At 47.8% G+C, this 23,687-nt stretch overlaps 1 protein-coding gene across 11 annotated transcripts in view; it reads left to right on the top strand.

Moving 5' to 3' along the window:
- Window positions 1-23,687, top strand: part of TENM4 (teneurin transmembrane protein 4) — a 1,822,236-nt gene that overhangs the window by 1,352,462 nt on the left and 446,087 nt on the right. For all 11 annotated transcript variants that reach the window (XM_027532088.1, XM_027532098.1, XM_027532094.1 and 8 more), the window contains one exon: window positions 22,996-23,283. In XM_027532088.1, the coding sequence (XP_027387889.1) occupies window positions 22,996-23,283 (288 nt within the window). The remainder of the gene's footprint in view (window positions 1-22,995; window positions 23,284-23,687) is intronic.

Raw genomic sequence — 23,687 nt, 5'->3', positions numbered from 1 at the left:
GATCTGATTGCTTAAATGAAACCCTAAGTGGAGCCCCAATATGTGTGTCAGATAAAAAATAATTAAGTGCTCTGATTGGTCCAAGGGACCCTGGACCTCACACCTCACTCTTTCCTCTTTCTTTCCTCTCTCCGTGGCTAGCACATTCCTGCTGCATCATCAGACTCTGGAAAGCATCAGGTGCCCCCACAAAGCCAGCCCAACACCTCCCCTGCCTTCAGGCTGGGTGAGGCGGCCCTTCAGAAAGATTATGGATGGAGGTTATCTGTTTCTGGCTTGGTTTCCCCTACTGGACAGTATAGACCTGCAGGAAAGGACCATTCAAGAAGACCACCTCAGAATCCTTATGCCTGGCACAGGGACCTGATCAGACGAGGCACTCAGGGAAGAGTGATGGGCAGAGGTGGACAGGTGACCCAGCAAGTCCCAATGAACGGGCTTAAATTCTCAGGGCTCCAGACACATAACCCTGTCCCTTCCAGGCAGCAAAGACAGTGTGGGCAGCGGAGAGGTGCAGAGAATAGAGCTGAGATTGTAGAGTAAGGCAGTTCTGGGTTAAAATCCCACGCAGGCACTCGCTTACTGTGCAACCCTGGATAAGTCACAGGCTTCTCTGGGCCTTGGCTTCTCATCAATCAAACAGAAGTAACAGGTCCTCCAGTGGAGGGATGCAGTGGAGAATGAATGGGTTCGGGTGCAAGCGGCACCTTCTAACCCAAGCAACCCTCCTGCACGCCACCGCTGTCGCGGCCCACAGCCTGCCTTTCTTGTGTGCAAGTGTCTGTATGTTGCATTTAAGTGGGATGCATCAGTCACGCCGACAAATCTCTGTGCCCCCGGGTGGTGTTCCTAACCAGTTAGAGGTTTGGCATTTATTCTCAACTGCTTGTTGTTATATTTTTCAAATAGCCGAGTATTTAAATATCATCAGTCTGATTGCTTCTAGAGATTTGTAACTTGTGCTGTGCCGGCGGGTGTTCCAGACGGCAGCTGCAGCCTCTTGGAAGGGACAAGGGACGGCAGAACAAGGAGATCGAGTCCCCGCACTGCTCCTTGCCGGCTGGGCGACCTTGAATACAACCCTTCACCTCTGGGGAGCCTTGATTCTCTCAATAATGGGAACAAATATTTGTCGAGAGCTACATCCACCTGCTCCTGTGACACTCCAATGTCTGGATATAACTGATAGCCATCATCTTTGGGAGTTGGTGATGGACAGGGAGGCCTGGCGTGCTGCGATTCATGGGGTCGCAAAGAGTCGGACACGACTGAGCGACTGATCTGATCTGATCATCTTCATGATATGGTCCAGAAATTGAACCTCTTCATGTGGGCTCCCAAATCTCAACCTTAAAATAAAAAAAAAGAGCTGTGTGACTTAGGGCAAATCCACGCCCCCTCTGAACCTCAGTTCATATGAAATGGCAACACTTTGGCCAGCAGGGATCCCCAGGTGCATCCCGGGTGCCCAGTAGATGAGGGCCACTGTTTGTATTTACCCTTTATATATTATTGGCATTTACTTAGGATCACAAAGCCAGATCGCAGAGTGGGGTTCTGAGCCAGAACCCCACATTCCTGCCTGCCTGCCACATTTCCCTGCTTAAATGAGGATGTAAAACCTGCTTCTCAGGGCAGCAGAGGATGAGTGAAGGGCATCTGATTATCAGGGCTGTGTAGACTCTGAAGGGCCAGTTAGGAAATGCTCTGGCATTCTGTTTTCTCTCTGTGACCCCAGGGCCTCTCCCTCTGGGAAGGTCAATCCAATTGCTTGTCAGAGACTATAAATTATAAGCCCAGACTTTCTCTAGATGGTGTTCAACATCATTCCACAAGCCTTTCCCATTTGCTTCTCAGTTCAAGGCTCTGATTTAAACACCCTTCTCTTGCATTCAGGCGAAGAAGGGAAAGGGAACAGGCTCCTTCTTCTGGCATCAGGCCGAAGGGCGTGCAAGTCAAGAGGGTTAAGGCCAAGGGGCCGGTTTCCAGCCATCTGGCCTCTCAGTGGGGCCTGGCCCTCCTGGGGGCTGGTCCCCGCTTTGTGATGCTTCCTCAGGGTGAGTACAGAGTCGGAGCCAAGCAAAGCCCTCTCTCTGAAGGGGGTTCAGGTTTCCCAAGGCCTCTGCTTTAGAGATCGCTCTCCTCTCCTCTTGGCTTTGCAGAGCTGGAGGAGGGCTGGGGCTCTGCTCTGGAAAGGTTCCAGAACACACCACTTCTCCATGCCGCTAGATGAGCCTGTGGGTCCTCAGAAGAGGCAGGGTGGCAGCACTACAGATAACGCCTCATCTTACAGATGAGGAAAGAACGGCCAAGGATGACCTGCCTGTGGCCCATCCCTCGTAAATGCAGGGCTGAGATCCAAACTGGAACATTGTTCAAAATGGATACCCTTCCTATCTTTCCGGGACATCGGGCCTTGCATCTCAGCACAGCTCTGGGCACACAGTAGTACATTTATAGTAACTATTTCCTCAGTGAGTAGGTGAGTGGATAAATAATGATAAACGGAGATATCGGTATCCTGATGCAATAGTGTGGCTGGGGTGGAGAAATCTAAAACCTCAGGCCAGAATGCAATACCTTTTTCTTTTTTTTGATGGTTCCTCTTGTTCGTTTTTTTTTTTTTTATTGAAAGATAATTGCTTTACAGAATCTGGTTGTTTATAATAGCAGTAGCAGCAATAGTAGTAGTCACCACCATGGCAGCCAAGGGCTAAGTGTGTTCTTAGCTCTTTGCGTATGTTAACTCAGTCTTCCCAACAACCTGATCTTACAGGTACAGTTATCTCTCCGCTTTAGCTGTCAGGCATGAAGTGGTTAAATAATGTGCCCCGCTTCCATAGCTGGGGAGTGACAGAGCTTGGATTTGAACCCTAGCCATCTGACTGCAGGGTCCATGCTCTTAATGGCTCTGCACTGCTACCAAAGAATGTCCTCCTCTGTAAGCTGAGACGGTGATGACTGACACTCTCCCTGTCACAGCTTTACAGGTCTTGGTGACTTCTGAGATGTGAAAGGCCTGCACAAGGACAGTGGACAGATCTGAGGAGCTGCCTAGGAGAGGCCAGGCTGGGTCCTAGAGAGCGTGACCCACCCCCCTGCGGAGTAAAGAGCCCCACCCACCCCGCGTCCTCTCCGGGCTGGAGTCAACCTTGAAGACTGGCACCATTAACCACTGAGCTTAATTAAATTAAAATCGCTCAGTAGTGTCCAACTCTTTGCGACCCCATGGACTGTAACCTACCAGGCTCCTCCATCCACAGGATTTTCCAGGCAAGAGTACTGGAGTGGGCTGCCATTTCCTTCTCCAGGGGATCTTCCTGACCCAGGGATCGAACCCAGGTATCCCGCATTGTAGGCAGACGCTTTACCGTCTGAGCCACCAGGGAAGTCCCTAACCACTGAGCTTAACAGTCCCTCAAAAAAGGCAGAATTAATGGAGTGGCAGGAAGAGCTTCTTAATGAAAACAAATTGAGGGCTACAGTCAGGAGAACAAAGTGAGGGTCTGGCCCCAGGGAGCAACGCTGCAGTGACCCAGGCGTAATATAAGCCAGCAGAGGGGCCAGGGGCCAGAGCTCCCCCACAGAGAGGGTTCGGGCCCTCCTGAAAGGCAGAGGCAGCTGCAGCCACCACAGGGGCCTCTGCTCAGCCCACCTGAGCCCACTGAAGCTCTGAGCAGCCCGGCGGCCCTGTCCTCTGTTCCTGGTGGCGGCTGTGAGGGTCACAGAGCCTTCTCAGCTAGAATCTGGGACAGAGTGGTTAAGAGCATTGTGAGAATGTCACCTTTGTGTACCGAGCAGCGGGGAGAGACCGAGAAGAAAGAAGGGGCCCCGGAGCAGGGGGGATGCAGAGCTTAGTGCTCACATCTGGGGGTCTCTTGTGAAAGGCTGAGAGCAGAGCTATTCAGCGGCCCCGTGTCTGCTGGGTGTTACCAGTTTGACTGGGATGCCCCATGGGGATTTGGGACTGAGTGGTACAAACGTGAGACTAGTGTTAACAGGCACCTCTGATCCCAGGCCCTGGGGTTCACGCTGCAGCACACTTCTGTCCAGCTGGAATCTTGGTTTGATCAGAATCCTCTTAGCATGGGGATTGGCATTCCTGAAACATATGGAATTCATCCAACAACATTCCTCCCTAACTGTGGGGTAGTAATTCATTTCCTTGTCTGTCTCACCCTCGAGATGCACAGAGAATTTAAGACAGACCTTTGCACTTAGAGGCAAAGACCTGGGCTGCTCTAAGCACTGCCTCTTGCTAGCTGTATGACTCTGAAACAAGCACTTCACCTCTCTGAGCATCAGTTTTCTGTATAATACAGGATCGTGATATGGCCTCTCAAAGGTATTTGTTCATTTATCCAGCCAGTCATTATTTATTAAGTGCCTACTCTTCACAAGGCTCAAAGCTTGAGATTCGGTGCTAAACAAGCTAGACTTGATATTCATCTGCTTAGAGCATATAATTAAGCAGCCACTCAAATATAAATGTAATTTTGAAAAATTCCCCCATAAGTAGGTATAAAATGATGGATTAAATTGCCCCCAAAAATGGGAAAATGTATAAACTCTTAAGTATACTCGTTAAACATTAGGTGTTATTCTTACTATCCTCATAACATTTCTTCATTTTTTAAGGTACTGTAATGATATGAGCCTCAGTTTCCTCATCTATAATATAGAAATTATAATAATACCTGTATTAGGTAGCCCTCGTGACGTAACACTGTAAAATACAGTGGCTTAAAATGATCTTTTAAAAAGTTGTTAAAATATAGTTAATTTACAATTTTGTGTTAGTTTTAGAGATACAGCAAAGTGATTCTGCTGTATATAAATATATATATATATTGTATACAGGGGCTTGCTTACCTTGTGGCTCAGCTGGTAAAGGATCTACCTGCAATGCCGGAGACCTGGGTTCAGTCCCTGGTTGGGAAGATCCCCTGGAGGAGGGAAAGGTTACCCACTCCAGTATTCTGGCCCGGAGAGTTCCATGGACTGTACAGTCCATGGGGTCGCAAAGAGTCGGTCATGCCTGAGTGACTTTCACTTTCATAAATATATATGTATATAGTAAATACATATGCATGCTGAGTTGCTTCAGTCGTGTCCAACTCTTTGCGACGCTATGGTCTGTAGCCTGCCAGGCTCCTCTGTCTATGGGATTCTCCAGGCAAGAATATTGGAGTGGGTTGCCACGCCCTCCTCCAGGGATCTTCCCAACTCACAGATCAAACCCATGTCTTTTATGCCTCCTGCGTTGGCATGCAGGTTCTTTACCACTAGCACCACCAGGGAAGCCCTGTGTGTGTGTGTGTGTGTGTGTTCTTTTTTTTACATTTTCTTCCCTATAGGTTATTATAAGATATTAGGTATAGTTCCCTGGGCCAGACAGTAGGTCCCTGTTGGTTATCTGTTTTATGTATAGTGGAGTATATGTTTTAATCCTCAACTAATTAGGAGTTTGGGATTAAAATGATCACTTATTGGTTCCTACTTCTGGGGGTTGGAAATTTGGGCTGGGCGGAGCTGGATGGTTTGGCTTCTGCCCTCCGGGCTCACTCCTCTGGCACAGTCTCCAGGGGCTGGTTGCCTCAACCTTGTATCTCTAGCAACAAGCTGGACAACCCAGGCCTCGTTACATGGTATAACAAATGTAGCAAAAGAAATCAAGGCCAGACACTCACAGGTTTTTCATGCCTCTGGTTCCTGGTTGACAGTGTCCCTCTGGCCCCTTGGTCAATAATCACGGCCAACCCTGGAGTCAGCAGGGAGACTCTTCAAGGGTGTGGTACAGAGAGGTGTCCTTACAAGAGCAGTGTGCCCCCAGTTCTAAACTCCAGAGGCGTCCTGCGGGTTTTGTAGCAGGTACACAGCGCCCCCACTGGTGGGCTTTGTCTTAGCACTAGCACCTGCAGGTAGGCGATGCTTCGGAGCTGCTTGTTGCTGTTTAGTGGCTAAGTCGAGTCCGACTCTTTTGCGACCCCATGGACTGTAGCACGACAGCTGTCCTGTCCATGGGATTCCCCAGGCAGGAATACTGGCGTGGGTTGCCATTTCCTTCTCCAGAGGACCTTCCCAACCCAGGGATAGAACCCACATCTTCTGCATTGGCAGGTATGTTCTTTACCACTGAACCACCAGGGAAGCCCTAAGAATTGGTAGATGAATATGAATCTGAGCAGTTTGCTGCCTCATTGGAGTAAAAAAAGACTTCACACAGGAAACAAGTAGCAAGCAGTTAGTCAAAACGACATGTGAAATACGGCATCATGGCTGGAAATCATAAGATGCCAGAGCCATTTCTGATATTGAGACAGCATCAGGCTTTTGAATTTTCAACTCTAGTGTTTTCACAAGTGACAATGACCAAAAAAGAACCTTTTCAAAGGGCAACCAGGCTAGAGGCAAGGCCGATGGGAATTGAATTAGGAGAAGGCACAGAGGTACTGATCCTCAACAATAATGTAACGTTTACTCCTGGTGCTTACTGAGCCCTTATTTATGTGCCATGCATAGAATTAAGCATTGTCACAGATAGCCTCATTTAAGCCTCAAGAAAACCCTGGAAGACAGTATATACTATTCCCATTTTACAGGTGAGGAAAGTGAAGCTCAGACAGTTTCTTCATCCAAAACTGTACAGGAAGCACATAGTAGATCCCAGGCTTAAGTCTAGGTTTCTCTTCCAGGCTGACCTTTTAAAAAAAAAAAAAGTTATATTAATCTACAATATTATATAAATTACAGGTGTACAGTATAATTTTAAAAGTTATACTCCATTTATAGTTATTATAAAATACTAGCCTTGTTCCCATGTTATACAATATATCTTTGTAGCTTATTTTATACATACTAGTTTGCACCTCTTAATTCCTTACCCTTCTCTGATACTCCTCCCTTCCCTCTCCTCACTAGTTAACTACTAGTCTGTTCTCGATGTCTGTGAGTCTGCTTCTTTTTTTGTTATATTCCCTAGTTTACTGTATTTTTTAATTCCACATATAAAGTGATACCATGCAATATTTGTCTTTCTCTGTCTGACTTATTTGACTTAGCAAATACCCTACCAGTCCATCCAGGTTGTTGCAAACTGCAAAATCTCAGTCTTTTTATGGCTGAGTGGTATTCCATTACATCATCTTTATCTATTCATCTGTCAGTGGACATTTAGGGTACTTCCATATTTTGACAATTGCAAATAACGCTGCTATGGACATTGGGGAGCATGTATCTTTTAAAATTAGTGTTTTTGTTTTTCTGGATATAAAACTGATGGGAGGGGAGAGGAGAGGAATTGCTAGGTCATATGGTAGTTCTAGGAGAAGGCAATGGCACCCCACTCCAGTACTCTTGCCTGGAAAATCCCATGGATGGAGGAGCCTAGAAGGCTGCAGTCCATGGGATCGCTGAGGGTCAGATACGACTGAGCGACTTCACTTTCACTTTTCACTTTCATGCATTGGAGAAGGAAATGGCAACCCACTCTGGTGTTCTTGCCTGGAGAATCCCAGGGACGGGGGAGCCTGATGGGCTGCCGTCTATGGGGTCTCACAGAGTCAGACAGGACTGAAGCGACTTAGCAGCAGCAGCAGCATGGTAGTTCTATTCTTAGTTTCTTGAGAAATTGTCATACTGTTTTCCACAGTGGCTGTACCAATTTTAATTGAAATTTTTGTTAAGATGATTGTAGTTTTCTGTGCAGTTGTAAAAAATAGTCCAGAGATATCCAGGGTCCCCTAGTCCCAGTTTCCCCCAGTAGTATAGTAACATGTTCCAAAAATACAGTAAGAGAATAGATATTGCAACCAGGGTATGGACGTTGGTACAACCTACTCGTTTTATTCAGATTTCCTCAATTTTACCTGTACTTATTTGTGTGTGTATGTGTGTTTACTTCTACACTATTTTGTCATCTGCATCCAATCAAGACAGTGAGCATTTCTGTCACCACAAGCACCCCTCTGCCTGCCCTCTTCTAGCCACACTGCCTTCTTCCCACCCCTCCCCGTCCCTAACCTCTGGCAACTACTAATCTGTTCTCCTTTGCTAAAAGGCTGTCATTTCAAAACTGTTCTATAAATGGAATCATGCCGTCCGTAGCTTTTGTGATTGGCTTTTTTCACTCCACATAATTCTCTAGAGATTCATTAGTATCATCAATTCATTCCTTTTTCTCACCAAGTAATATTCCCATGGCATTCCATTTACCTGGCCATTCGCCTATGGAAGGACATCTGGACTGGTTCCCGTTTTTAATTCTTATGAGTAGGGCTTCTGTGAACATCTCTGTACAGATCCTTGTGTAAACATATGTTTTTGTTTCTGAGGGACAAATGCCCAAGAGGGAAACCACTTGGTTGTATAGTAATTGGGTATTTAGTTTCATAAGAAACTGCCAAGCTGGTTTCCAGAGGGGCTCTACTGTTTTGCATTCCTACCAGAAATGTATGAGTGGGTGATCCAGAGTCTTGCACCCTCGCCAGCGTTCAGAGGTGTCACAATTTTTCACCTTTGCTCTTCTGATGGGTGTGTGGTGATGCTGGGGCTTCATTTGCATTTCCCTGCTGGCCCTTGATGTTGAACATCTTTTCGTGTGCCATCTGCATATCTTCTGCAGTGAAATGTCTGTTCATCTTTGGGCCATTTTCTAATTGGGTAATTTTTTTTTTCACTACTGGGTTTTGAGAGTTGTTTATGCACTCTAGATGCTAAGCTTTTGTTGAATATGTGGTTTGCAAATATCTTCTCCCACCCCGTAGCTTGTCCTTTCATCTTTTTGACAAGTCTTCCACAGAGCATGAGCTGGAGTTTCCATGAGTTCCAGTTGTATCATTTTGGGGAGGGAGTGGGCTTTTGACATACAGCTTGTGTTTTTCACCACTGTGCTCCTCTGGAGCTTGAGGGGGAGAGAGCATGATCTGGAGCGGAGGGGTAGGGCTTCTCTGTGAGATTTTAAGGTAGAGATAAGGTCAGTGGGAAGTCTCCCAAAGGAAGGCAATTTCAGCTCACCATCAACCATCAGAATGAACTAAGGTCAAGCTTAGGGTCTGAAATATGTTATGAGTAAGCAGTGTCATCGGAGATCAAGCAAAGGCTGGGCTCCATGAGGATGCAGAGGGAAGCAAACATCGATGGGCTGGCCCACTACATCCTTTGGCTCCCTTCTAACTCTGAAAATAGAGAGTGTTCTTTGAGTTACCCCTACCTGATGTGATGCATCTAATAAATACATCCCCCAGAGACTGTCCAGCTTGCAACATTTAGAAAGGCTTTGGATGCCCATCTGGACCACATTGGGGCAGGTTGAACCAGGCTCCACAGGAGGTAGCCAGTGATGCCATAAGGCTTGCAGTTGTCCTGTCTCAGGGCCGAACGCACCAGCCAGAGGCTTAAAAGGCCCAGCGTCAGGATTGGGGCCTCTTCCTTGTCCTCTGTCCCCAAGCCTGGTTGGCAAGGCCAACCACCCTACCTTCACCCCAGCCTCCTCTTCTTCACTCAGACTGCCAAGGAGAATCCCTTTCTTTACGGCATTTCAGTTCAGTTCAGTTCAGTCACTCAGTCGTGTCCAACTCTTTGCAACCCAATGGACTGCAGCACGCCAGGCCTCCCTGTCCATCGCCAACTCCCGGAATTTACTCAAACTCATGTCCATTGAGTCGGTGATGCCATCCAACCACCTCATCCTCTCCCGTCCCCTTCTCCTGCCTTCAACCTTTCCCAGCATCAGGGTCTTTTCAAGTGAGTCAGTTCTTTGCATCTGCTGGCCAAAGTACTGGAGTTTAGGCATCAGTCCTTCCAATGAATATTCAAGACTAATTTCCTTTAGGATGGACTGGTTGGATCTCCTTGCAGTCCAAGGGACTCTCAAGAGTCTTCTCCAACACCACAGTTCAAAAGCATCAATTCTTCAGTGCTCAGCTTTCTTTATTTAGGAGACTTAATTACCACAAGCAAAGTCCTTTGAGGCCTTGGATGAAAGGGATGGGAGCCATGCAAGCTTGATTAGGTGTGTAGAACCCTGGGCACAATTAACTCCATGAGAGACTGGCCCTGCCTTTATCTGTCTCCAGTTCTGTGTGACTTACAGCAGCTAATTATTGAAGTAAAAATTGCCTGACCACCCAGCTGCTGGAAAGAGGGCCCTAATATCTATTAAGTCTGCCTTTAATTATTGGAAATGGCGGCAGCTTCAGGCAGTTGGGGTTTCCCCATTTTTACAAGCCTTTTCCTCCACCTCTTTGAGACTTGAGTACACAGAGATAGAAGCAAAATTCTGCCCAAGCCACTTCTGTCTCCCTTGCTTTCCCACCTGGACATCCATTTCTGGGGCACCTTTGCTGATAAGCTTTGTCTGTGGGGAGCACCCCTCCTGGCACTTCCCACAGGGGGCTTTGCACTTTTCCAGAACCCCTGGCCCTTGACAAAGCGCTCTGAATTGCACTCTGTCTGTGTGGTGTTTGTGTGTGTCTGTCTGTCTGGGAACATAAAGGCAAACCTCAGGCATGGATTATGTGGGGCCTGCCCCATCCCCACCCCATGTTGCAAAAAAGGAAACAGAGGCCATGGACAGAAACACAAGGAAGCTGAGAGCGCCTGGCTCTTCACTCGTGGGCTGTCACAGCCTCTGAGCCCCATCTCCACCTCTCCATGACCACAAGGCCCTGGGCTGCTCTCAGAGGGCACAGCAGTTGCAATCTTTGCACATCTTAGAGTCCGTATTAAATTCTGGGATCAAGGGAATTAGTGGTAAAACCAAGAGTCTCACTGTTTCCAAGAGCCGTAAACTAGCCCTGCTTCTCCGTGGGGCTGGTCTTCCCCTCTAGATCTCCCCACTCAGGGCTCCCCTGCTTGCAGAGTGGAGGCCTGACTCTGGAACCCCAGGTCATTACAGGGTAAGCCTTGAATACCACAGGGGATGTGCGATTAATCGGCCTATCTCTCCCCACTCCTGCTTATCTCAAAGTGTGGTCTCAGAACAAACCCCTAAAAAATGAGAAATCGGTGCGGGACCATTGTATACATTTTACAGAGAGTCGAGAGGGCTTCAGCGCTTATACTGGTTTTCTAGGGAGAAGGAAAGAGGACCCTTTTCAGGGGGTGCTGCACTGCAGAAGAGACTGTTTCTCAAGGTGGTGTTCATGGAAATATTGAGTCTCAGCACACAAGGTACCTCCCTTTCAAAGAAGCCACACAGGTTTGCATTCCCCATGGGAATATGGAGTCCAGTGCTGAAGAGAGGGTGAGGGACATGCAGACTGTGCCCCGTGAGAGAGGCATGTGAGCAATCCTGAGCACTCTCTTCCCCCTGTCCCCCAGGTAGCTCCTTTGGGCTTCCCTGGTAAAGATGGTAAAGAATCTGTCTGCAATGCAGGAGACCTGGGTTCAATCCCTGGGCCAGGTAGATCCCCTGGAGAAGGCAATGGCAACCAACTCCAGTATTCTTGCCTGGAGAATCCCAGGGACAGAGGAGCCTGGCGGGCTACAGTCCATGGGGTCTCAAAGAGTCGGACATGACTGAGCGACTAAGCACAGCACACAGCCCTCCCTCCTCAGCTCAGGTGTCACCTCCTTCAGGACACCTGAGCTGGTGACCCTCTTCGCCCAAGTGTCTGTGTCAGCTGCTCTTTTGTGTTCACTGTGTTGGAATCACCGTAGACACGTCTGTCCTCTGACTGCTCTGGTCAAACTACTTGTCCCCCAAGTCTCACCCTAGATTGTTTTAGGGGAAGGAGGGTTGTGGAGAAGGAAGGATTAATTACTTGCAGCAAGTAAGGAGAACAATGGGATCTTTTACCAAAGCAGTTCAGCAGTTCAGTTGGTCAGTCGTGTCTGACTCTGCAACCCCACGGACTGCAGCACACCAGGGTTCCCACTCCATCCCCAACTCCTGGAGCTTGCTCAAACTCATGTCCATCGAGTTGGTGATGCCATCCAACCATCTCATCCTCTGCCATCCCCTTATCCTCCTTTTACTAAAGCAGTGCCTCCCCAAAGAGCAAAGTTGGAGAAGTTTTAAACTAAGGGTACATGCTATTCGTGAAAGGAGTTGAGCAGAGGAGAACTGAAAATAGAATGGGGGCAGAGGTGAACAGAGCCCAAGCTTTATTTGATTGAGGTCAGGAGGATGGATTTCATCCCATCTTCCATTTGAGTGTATGAGGACCTTAGCTTCTAGAGTCAGGACTTACTGAAGCTCAGGTTCTTTATGTCTCATGGCAGAAAGAATTCAGTGAGAGGCAAAGTGACAGATAAGAAGTGGATTTATTTAGAGAGCTGCACATTCCATAGACAGAAAGTGGTCTGTCTCAAAAGACGAGAGAGACCCCAGAAGAAACACACTCCACAGAGGGGGGCCATCTCAGAAGGCGAGAAACCTCACCCTAGGTCTGATGAAGCCTCGTCAGATGGGAAAAGGGAGTGAGATGGATGAACCTGGGGAGAGGTGACTGGGATGCCGAGATGTTCCATCTGACGAGAAGACTCAAGGACACACAGATTGGTCCCTCTTCAGCCCGGAAGGCTGCCAGCACAAATTGTTACACTCATTGCCTGAGACCCCAGGGGGCAGAGCTGAGGCCTGTGGAAGGAAGCTGAAAGGAAGCAGGTGTGGCTCCATGGCAGGAAGCACAGTCCCACAGCCACAGCTGTCTCTGGAGGCAGTCAAGTCCCCGGCTCTGGAGGTGGTGCGACCGCCCGGTGTGGGTGGGACATGGACGTGCTGACCTTTGCTGGTGCTTTCACTCTTAAGACAATAAATGCCACATTTTCTGACTCTGAGATGTCACCATTTGTAAAGGGGAATCATTGGCAGGCAAATAGCTTTGGGAGAGGAGACTGTAGCTGGAGGAATCCAGACACTACAGCCCCAGTGATAGCTCCCGTTGGCTGAGGACTGACTTTGTTCTGTGTCCTGCATGGGCTCAGCCCTGGGGGTTCAGGGCTGGGGACGCCCTGGTGGGAGCTCCCCCAGCCGGAATTAGAGGAGCTGTGCCCGTACAGCAACCATGGGCCCTTTGGTGCCTGACCTGTGACAAGCCTTCCAACAGAAGGGCGACATGGCTTTTGTGGGCAGCGGGACCATCTGTCACCTGCCTGTCAGCCGCTGATGAGGGATGTCCCCGCAGCCAGGCTGGGCACAGGGCCACAGTCCACCATGTCCCCAAGGAAGCCCTTTCCCTGGCCCACAGTGCTGGCTTTCTGGGCGGGAACACTTAGAGGTGAAACTGTACAAGTCCAGGTCAGGTGCTAACTTAGTTGATCAGAAGAATTAACGTTGCTTAAAACACAAGGTGGAAGAACAGATAGAACATTTAAGCACATTAGGATAAGGGGTGATGTGAGAAGCAGTACGGGTTCTGATTAAAAGCTTGAGCCCGAGGGTCACAGAGACCCAAGTTTGAATCCTGGCTCTTCCCCTTCCTTGCTGTGGTCCTCTGGGCAAAGCACTTAACTTCTAAACATCCCAGTTTCTTTCGTCTGTTAAAAGAGAACGGTTCTGGGGCGTGGTGAGGGCTAAATGAGGTAATGCACACCAAGTCCTTGCCTTTCCCTGCCCTTGTCGTAACCACTGTCTCGGCACTTTAAAAGGCAGGGGATTCCCTAATGTGTCAGGTCAGAGAAATGTGCTCTGGGGGCTGCCACAGGGAGCACAGAGCACCTGGATTCCAGCCGTGGCATTTTGTGTGAATGGAGCATCCCTTTGCTACTCTGAGCCTCAGTTTCCAAATCTGTAAAGTGGGGATACTGGTGCCTACCTCTGTGGCTTGTGCATGAACCAGCACAGTACCTGCCACAGAGGAGGTGCCTCTCTCCCTGGCATTCACCTTCATATCGTGCTGGAATTGAAAACAAAGGACTCGCCAGAGCAGACTTTGAAGGACTAAGCAAAGTTAAAATTTATGATGACTTTCTGCATGTACACACACACACACACACACACACACACACACACACACACACACATGCTGCCCAGGACTTACATTTTGCAGAACACATTTTAGCTCTGAAATATTTATGGGCACTTTTTGACACACTAAGAACTGAAAATATCACCGTGTGCTTGTGTTAAGGAAAACTTATAAAACTTTAGTCCAGTAGGAATTCAGTCAATTTCCTGGCTCGTCTCTGGTCGTTTCTGAGGTTGCAGGGAAACCCAGGGTGGTAACAGCCCCCGTTTCCCTGAGGCTCTGGCAGGGGCAAAGGGTCCTCGGCAGGGCTGTACGTCTGATGAGGACTCTGTGTGAATGCTCCAGGCCCCTGCCCTCATAAATATTGCTGGAGCCCATGTGCAGGGCCCAGGTTGGCTTTGTGAGTTTTTTCCAAACACCAAAAGCTTTCTTTCCCCATCTCCTCTTCTCTTCCTGAATCCCACATCCTTGCCTTTCTTGGAGGTCTGCTCCCGCCCCCAGAAAACCAGCTCGAGCAAGGTTCTCCAACCTCCAGGATCTAAGGCCTGCTAATCTGAGGTGGAGTTGATGTTCTAATAGCAGACATAAAGTGCACAATAAATGTAATTCATTTGAATCATCCCGAAACCATTCCCTACCCCAAGCCCGGGTCCATGGAAACACTATCTTCCCTGAAACCGGCTCCTGGTGCCACAGAGGCTGGGGACTGCCAAGCCAGAAGGCATGATCTGCTGGGGTTTCCAGGCCCAGGTTTCCTACCACTTGCCTTTTCACTTTGTACTGTCCACTTACGCTATAATCACTCATGGAAATATCTTTTTATTTCTTCTACCAGCCTGCTCACTCCTCACCTCTCAAGCTTGACCTCAAACCTCTTTCCCTCTCTGAAGTCTGAACTCGGTCTGTTCCCAGTCTCCCTCACCACCCACCCCCGCCCCCCCCCCCCTTTCATCCAGGCTGTGACCTAGAATGCTCTTCCTCAGACTCTAGGTTGGCAACCCGTCCATATTTCTATTTTAGTAGTCTAGAATAAGATAGAAAACATCAGATTCCACTCTTGAGGAAAGATTAGGCATGTTTTTTGAAGTTTTTTGTTTTTGTTAGAAATCTGTGGATTCAAGTGGGTGAAATAAAAGTATTTTTTACTATAGGTCAGAGAAAATGGGAAAATCGCAGATCGAGACTTCGTTCTCTCCTTACCTGAAGACCATCTGGCCTGGCTCACTTTTACGTGACTTTCTTTGGTCATGGTTTGGACGTCGCTTTCTCTGGGCAGTGGTCCTTGACTCGCCTCTGCACCTTTGTCCACCCGACCTACATTCGCAGCCATTCTGGTGTGCCTCCCCAGCCTGATTTGTCTAGAAACTCCAAGCTGTAGGAAACTCGTTTGCCTTGTCCACTGAAGCCTCACACAAGGCTTGCAGAGCAGGGTAGGGAGTCAGTGTTGAGGGAGGCAGGGATGGGAGGAGAGGGGAGGAGGGGAGGCAGGAAGGCAGTTTCATACCTCGCCGCCATGCATCTTCCGCAGCACTTAGCAGGAAGGGTCCTTAGCGATCATTTACTAAACAACTTAACCTCTGGCTCTAGGTGTGCAATACCTTTCTTCAGGATTAAACATTTTCTTCTGATTCAAATCTAGACCCTGACATTTGGAAGCCATGTGATTTAAGAGTAAATCACTTAATCTCTTTGAGCTTGTTATCTCATTTGTAAACTAAGAGTAAATAAGAGAAAATATGAAATAAGAGGATAACATCTAACCTGCAGAGTTGTTGCAGGGGATTAGAAACAACACCTACAAAGCTCCGGCATGAGTAGGTGTTCAATTAACCGCTGTTTTATCGTCGCTGCCTCTTTTGCTGTCATCAGCGCATGTCTCCACATTCATACACTGTTCAAACCTTCAGATCCATCTGCATCCAGCTCCAAGGAAAAGAAAAAAAAATGTATATATATATATATATTGATTTTAGAATCGCTGGCTTACTGGCTGTGTGAATGTTATCAACCACCTGGCTCGCTGAGTCCAGTCTCTAAACTGAGAAGTGATCAGGGGGCTTAACTGGTTAACACTCTGTGCTTCCAGTGCAGTGGGCATGGATTTGATTCCAGGTCAAGGAACTAGATCCCACATGCTGTGAGGCACAGCCACCAAAATAAGAAGTAACTAGGGTTCGCGTGGGTCTGTGTGGGAAGCACCAAGCACAGCATTCAGTGCAGACTTGATTCTTCCCGACCTTTGTCCAGAGCCCACACTCCTTCACTGTAGACCGACCAAAAGTGAGGAGAAGGTCATGCAACTATGGTGGTTTAGTCGCTAAGTTGTGTCCGACTCTTGCAACCCCATGGACTATAGCCTGCCAGGCTCCTCTGTCCATGGGATTCTCCAGGAAAGAACACTCGAGGGGGTTGCCATTTCTTTCTCCTGTACAACTGTGGCTCATGGTTTCTCAAAGCACCCTTCGTTGATAGTACCTATGGCTGACACCCCAGAGTGATGGGGAGCTGCCCCCACAGAACTCATGTCCTGCTCATCTCTGGACATGAGTTCTAGCACAAGAGTGGTCTCTAACAGGTTGTGGAAATGAACTCCTCTGCAAAGGTAACTTTGTGTGCTCAGGGCTTACCTGTAGAAGAGTTTCAGTGGGCAAGAGGGGTGTTTCTGGTAGAGGTGAGTTGGGCTGTGGATTATTCTGCAGTCAGTGAGAAGCAGCAGAGGAAGGGTCAGGAGGGTCAGGTGGGGAGCTCGGAGGGCAGCAGGCTAAGGACGGACTGACTGCATAGGCATGGACGTGTGCGGGTGCTTCTGTCCTCCAGCCCATGGCTGGGTGCCGCAGGCTGAACTGACACCCTTCCCCGGCACTGCCCCCACCCCTTCAGGGTCTCTGCATCCCTCTACTACACACCCTTGCTCCATCAGGAGCTTTTCTCCACCGTCACTTCTTTCATCCCAACCTTCTCTTTTTCTCTCGATTAAATGCCAGCTTCAGTGTGAACCATGACCAATCTCCCATCTGTTTAAAAGAAGTAAATATTTACTGAATTACTATATTAAGACTAAAATGGAAAAAGTGAAAAGGAAATGAGAGCAGGCAAATGTTCTCCTTGCCTCTCCTTTGGAACAGGGAAGCCATGAATTTGAGAACTGTGTTCTTAATAATTTGTAATTACTGAGCCTTTGCTTCAAAGCCAGTGTCTTCAGTCAACAGGTACATGGTGATAAGAGACATAGTCATCCACCAGTTTAACAGCCAAAACTGCATCTCAGACTTTTTAACATATGTTTCCAAGGGCATATTCCCTCTCCAGTTATAACTGACGTGTAACTGGAGCCTTCTAAAACTAAAATGTGGGACTTTTATGATGATAATAACGACTAGCATGTATTTCTTTTTTTTAATCTTATTGAAGTATAGTTGATTTACAATGTTGTGTTTAATTTCTGCTGTATAGCAAAGTGATTCAGAGATATATATATATATTTATATATATATCTATATATTCTCTTCCATTATGGTTTATCACAGGTATTCAATGTAGTCCTCTGTGCTATACAGTAGGACCTTTTTCTTTATGTATTAACTCATTTCATCCTCAGAACAACCTCAGAGATTGGTACTATTTGAATGAGGAAACTGCAGCACAGAGAGGTTAAATAACCTGACCAAGGTCACACAGCTGGGAAGTGGTAGACATATACTTCAAACCCAGGTTGCCTTTGAAATTTAAAAATCATACATCCAAGCAATGCCTTTAGTTCAATCCTAGTTGTTCCTAGCACACATGGCCTAAATGTAACTACCCACAGTTTATATCGCTTAAGATTGGTAAGAAGGGATAAAATAGCTGCCAAGTAATTTTACTTATTCATTCACTCAGCAGACGTTTCATGAACACTCAGGAGGCCAGGCCCGCCTTCAGCCTCCTGCAGTCAGGAGGAGATGCAGACATGAACACAGACCATCCAGTCAGCTGGATGTCCTGTGATGCAGCAGGCATGCACAGAGGTGTGAAGGCCACAGAAGGTGGGCCAGATGGAGAAGAGCTTTCCATTTTGACCAAGAAAATGGAATTCATCTGGAAGGCTCCACAGGGCAGCTAGAGGGACAAAGGCAGGCAGTGGCATGACCTGGCACAGTCCATAAAGGCAGTCCCATTCAGGGGTTATATCCATGTGCTGAGCTGAGTTACCTGGGTCCAAACTGTGGCTCCATCACTGAAGAGCTGTATAACCTTGGGCAGGACACTTAACCTCATTAATTTCTCATCTGTACTTTGCAGAGAACTCTAGTACCTATAACACTGGATCGAAGTGAGAATTAAAATGTTATCACATAAAATTATAGTAAAAGTTATGAACTAAAACACTCCCTAAGTAATAGCTACTAAATAGAACAGTATATTGGATATTAATAATGCCATTATTCATATTATGAACTATTAGTGACCAATTAACATTAAAATTAATTGAGTGCTTATTATTATCACCACCATCATTATTGTTACTTGAAGTAATTGGTTGGAGGTAAGGAGTCAGAGAGAACCGAGTTGAGGTGGCAGTCCCCATAAATCCTTATCCAAATTAGGCTAAGCCATTGTTGTTCACTCGCTCAGTCATGTCTGACTCTTTGCAACCTCATGGACTTCAGCATGCCAGGCTTCCCTGTCCTTCACCAGCTCCCGGAGCTTACTCAAACTGTTGTCCATTGAGTCAGTGATGCCATCCAACCATCTCACCCTCTGTCATCCCCTTCTCCTCCTGTCTTCAGTCTTTCCAAGCATAAGGATCTTTACCAGTGAGTCAACTCTTCGCATCAGGTGGTCAAAGTATTGGAGCTTCCGCATCAGTTCTTCCAGTGAATATTCAGGGTTGATTTCCTTTAGGATTGATTGGTTTGATCTCCTTGCAGTCCAAAGAACTCTAAAGAGTCTTCTCCAACACCACATTTCGAAAACATTCTTCAGCACTCAGCCTTCTTTATGATCCAGCTCTCACATCCATACATGACTACTGGAAAAACCATAGCTTTGACTATACAGACCTTTGTTAGCAAAGTAATGTCTCTGCTTTTTAATACTCTATGTCATAGTTTTTCTTCCAAGGAACAAGTGTCTTTTAATTTCATGGCTGCAGTCACCATCAGCAATGATTTTGAAGCCCAAGAAAATAAAGTCTGTCACTTTTTCCATTGTTTCCCCATCAATTTGCCTTGAAGTGATGGGACCAGATGCCATGATCTTCATTTTTTGAATGTTGAGTTTTAAGCCAGCTTTTCACTCTCCTATTCACTCCCCTTCATCAAAAGGTTCTTTAGTACCTCATTGCTTTCTGCCATAAGGGTGGTGTCATCTGCAGTTCCAAGGTTGTTGATATTCCTCCTGTCAATCTTGATTCCATCTTGTGCTTCATCCAGCCTGGCATTTTGCATGCTGTACTTTCCATATGAGTTAAATAAGCAGGGTGACAATATACAGCCTTGATGTACTCCTTTCCCAATTTGGAACCAGTCTATTATTCCATGTCCGGTTCTAACTGTTGCTTCTTGACCTGCATGCAGGTTTCTCAGGAGGCAGGTAAGGTGGTCTGGTATTCCCATCTCTCTAAGAATTGTCCACAATTCATTGTGATCCACACAAAGTCTTTCATGTAGCCAATGAAACAGAAGTACATGTTTTTCTGGAATGCTCTTGCTTTTTCCTATGGATGTTGGCAATTTGATATCTGGTGTCTCTGCCTTTTCTAAATCCAGCTTGAACGTCTGGAAATTCTCAGTTCACGTACTGAGGATTTTTAGCATTACTTTGCTAGCATGTGAAATGAGTGCAATTGTACGGTAGTTTGAGCATTCTTTGGCATTGCCTTCCTTTAGGATTGGAATGAAAACTGACCTTTTCCAGTCCTGTGGCCACTGCTGAGTTTTCCAAATTTGCTGGGATATTGAGCGCAGCACTTTCACAGCATCATCTTTTAGGATTTGAAATGGCTCAGCTGGAATTCCATCACCTCCACTGCTTTGAGTGAAAAGCCAGCACTGGGCTATGATTTCAGTTTAGAGAGTTATAATCAGCCATTTTCAAAAAATGAAAGAGAATGAAATAGGAAATATGAGAGTGTATTGCCCCTCATGGTAGTAACTTTTATATCTTTTTTTTCCATTTCATACAAACACACTCACATACATATATCTGTGTGTCAACTCACAACAGAAGATATTTTTCAAATTATGGATTTTAGACAGAAATATTTTGCAGACCCTGGAGTAGAAAGTATCATGCCCTGTCTTCCCTGTGGTCCTGGCCCTCAGGCACTCAGAAGATCATTGCTTGACAGCTCGTGTCAGGAGGCCTAGCAGCAAGAGAGCAGAGCTCAGGACCCTGAGGCCCCAGGAAGATGATTTGATCTCTGTGTATCCTAGATCAAACTCCCTCATCCCAGCACTAATTTCCAGGGCCATGTTGAAAACTGACCCCCCAAAATGTCCTTTATTCATTTCAACTAGCTCTAACTATAACTCTAAGGCACTGTAGTCTACCTAGTAATGCTGGCTTTGCCACTAGCTCACCATATGCCCCTGGGTAGGAGATGGTAGGGCTCTGGGTTATTGTGGCCTCATGTATAAAACGGGGGGGGTGAATATAGTTGTCATATATACTTCGTGGTTATTTTGAGGCACCAGTAAAGTCACAAATACTTGCACTCTTGAAGATCATGGAGAACTATGTAGAGAGAAGTCTGCAGCAGACACTCGGGATCTGTGATAAATCCCAAAGGCATCTAGTGGTAATCTCAGATGTTTTCTTGCAGAGAAAGTGGTGCAGTTTTCTGGGTTAGGACATATGACCCCATTTGAGTGGGTCCAGAGGGCCCTTTAATAAGAAGACAAAGGTTGCTTTGGAACCTAGCTAAGCTCTGCCCTGGGGGACTTGGGAAGGAAGAGTGCCTCCTCAGGCCAAAGGGATACTGATACCTCATGATCAGAGGCAGAACTTGGGTCAGTTTTGTTCTGGCTAGTGGTTTCCATCAGTGTGTTTAGTTTGGCCTACATATAATAATGGATAACATTTAAAAATCAGACGTTTTACATCCAAGTCTAAATTTCCAGCCTGTCTTAAAAAGTCACAAACCCCCTAAACTCCTGTGTCACAGCATGGGCAGGCACTGAACACCACTGCCCCACTGGACAGACCTACCACCCTCCTTGTTGGTCACTGAGACTCCTTGATGACAGCTCTTGCTCTGGTACTTCTCTGTTAGGACCATGACACAACAGCACATTTTGTATGCCCATGTTGCTCTGAAAAGTGGAACTATGAAAGGCCTGAGAAGGTTGTATGTTTCAGGAAAGAGCTCTAATCATACTTTGTGCAGGATATTCTGCTTTCCTCCTGTGCTGACCTCCTGACTCTTGCAGGGGGCTGGCTACGTTTGGACCCCAACGCCAAAGGAAGACATATGGAAAGAGAAAGAGGGTGACATAACTGCTTTTAAAAATGTCAATGGCACCCCACTCCAGTACTCTTGCCTGGAAAATCCCATGGATAGAGGAGCCTGGTAGGCTGCAGTCCATGGGGTTGCTGAGGGTCGGACACGACTGAGCGACTTCACTTTCACTTTTCACTTTCATGCATTGGACAAGGAAATGGCAACCCACTCCAGTGTTCTTGCCTGGAGAATCCCAGGGACGGGGGAGCCTGGTGGGCTGCCATCTATGGGGTCGCATAGAGTCAGACACGACTGAAGTGATTTAGCAGCAGCAGCAGCAGCAGGGCAAAATAGTCAAGATGCGGAAAAGAGAATAGGAGATGAGGAGCTTCCCATCAATCAGATACCCTGGCAAACCCCAGATGTATACAGCAGGTGCTGTGGCGCCTCCAATGAGATGGACAAGTCTGGAGATGAGGGAGTTCTCTGATTGGCATGGTTGCCAGGACCAGCCTACCTGTAAGGACACTTTTGTGTGGTGGGAGGGAGGAGACTCACCTGGGAATAATAAAATAGGAAAACTGGGGCTTTAGAGTCAAACAGACCTGGTTTCAGATCTTGGCTTTGATACTCACACCCAAGTCATCTTCAAGGAGGTTTGACATGGCAGTTTTCTCATCTGTCAGATGGAGATTGGTTGGCTGGTTTATTAAATATGTATGAGAGGCACCAGCCTTCACCTTGCTTGCTTGCTAAGTCACTTCAGTCGTGTCCGACTCTGTGTGACCCCATAGACGGCAGCCCACCAGGCTCCCCTGTCCCTGGGATTCTCCAGGCAGGAACACTGGAGTGGGTTGCCATTTCCTTGTCCAATGCATGAAAGTGAAAAGTGAAAGTGAAGTCACTCAGTCGTGTCCAACTCTCAGCAACCCCATGGACTGCAGCCTACCAGGCTTTTCTGTCCATGGGATTTTCCAGGCAAGAGTACCGGAGTGGGGTGCCGTTGCCTTCTCCGAGGTGCAGTAAATCAGGAGAGAGCAAAAGTATCACGGCCCCTGCTTTCATGGTGCTTACATATTAGTGCAAGAAAAGAGACAATAAGCAGGTAATTAATTATCTAGTGGTGATAACTGTGGATTGGTTGCTTACACCTTTGCTCATTTCCAGAAAAGTTTGGAGAAAATAAAAACATCTGGGGACATATGACATTTGATAAAATAATATATGTAAAGCGCTTACTGCAGTGCCTGAATGTAGTCATTATTTCACATATTCTTAAGGAGCCCCTAGTCTGTGTGAGGCCCTGTCCCAGGGCCCCTATACACATGTGATCCCATCCAGGGCGATTGAAAAACCGGTGCTCTCTGGCCTTCGATATCAGCTTTCTTGATACCCATCACTGAAGGAGAGGCTCCAGGCATCTTCACAGGTGGAGAGGTCACCGAGCAGGACAAGAAGGGGTTCATCATTACCGACTTTGGGTGCAAGTTCCCCCTGTGCCACTTACGGCTGCGTGGCCATGGAGCCCTCAGTCTGCAGAGCCTGAGGACCCTCATCCGCAGCGCTGCGGGGTGAAGCGAAGTCCGGGATGGACCCCGGGCTCTCCTTTTCCTCCTGGGTCCGCAGCTCACGCCCTTTCTTTGGTTTCTCGGGCTCCAGACCACTCGGCCCTGAGCGCAGCGAGGACCCTGTTCGTGGATGTGGAGGAGCGCGGGCCGGAGGCCATGGACGTGAAGGAGAGGAAGCCATACCGCTCGCTGACCCGGCGCCGCGACGCCGAACGCCGCTACACCAGCTCGTCGGCCGACAGCGAAGAGGGCAAGGCCCCGCAGAAGTCCTACAGCTCCAGCGAGACCCTCAAGGCCTACGACCAGGACGCGCGCCTCACCTACGGCAGCCGCGTCAAGGACCTGGTACCACAGGAGGCCGAGGAGTTCTGCCGCGCAGGTGAGGGCGCCCGGGTAGGGGGTTAGGATGCGCCTGCGCACAAGTGTGCCCAGGGGGCAACGGGGCCCGGCTGGGTCACGCATGCACACAGGTGTGCCCTGGGACGGGGGGCGCACGTGGTTTACATTGGGGCGGCAGGTGAGCTGACAGGCGAGCCCAGTGGGGTCTAGCGCTCCTGGTCAACTCCAGCTCTCCGCTATTTTGGCAGCCTGACTCTGCTCAGAGCCTCGGCTATAGTACGCTCTTGGTTCATTCATTTGCCTGCTCACCCCTCTTGTGGGCTTAATGAGACGGTTAGGTGCTGGCTCCGTGTCAGCGCCTGCCTGGCGTTGAGTTCTGAGCAGTTTCCGGCTCTCCTCCAAGCCTCTCCGGTGAGAGGCCGTGAGCATTCTTCATTGCCCTGA

Source organism: Bos indicus x Bos taurus, chromosome 29 (genome assembly GCF_003369695.1).
Source record: "Bos indicus x Bos taurus breed Angus x Brahman F1 hybrid chromosome 29, Bos_hybrid_MaternalHap_v2.0, whole genome shotgun sequence".
In the NCBI taxonomy this organism is placed as follows: Eukaryota; Metazoa; Chordata; class Mammalia; order Artiodactyla; family Bovidae; genus Bos; species Bos indicus x Bos taurus.
This window is presented reverse-complemented; position numbering and strand designations above follow the sequence as displayed.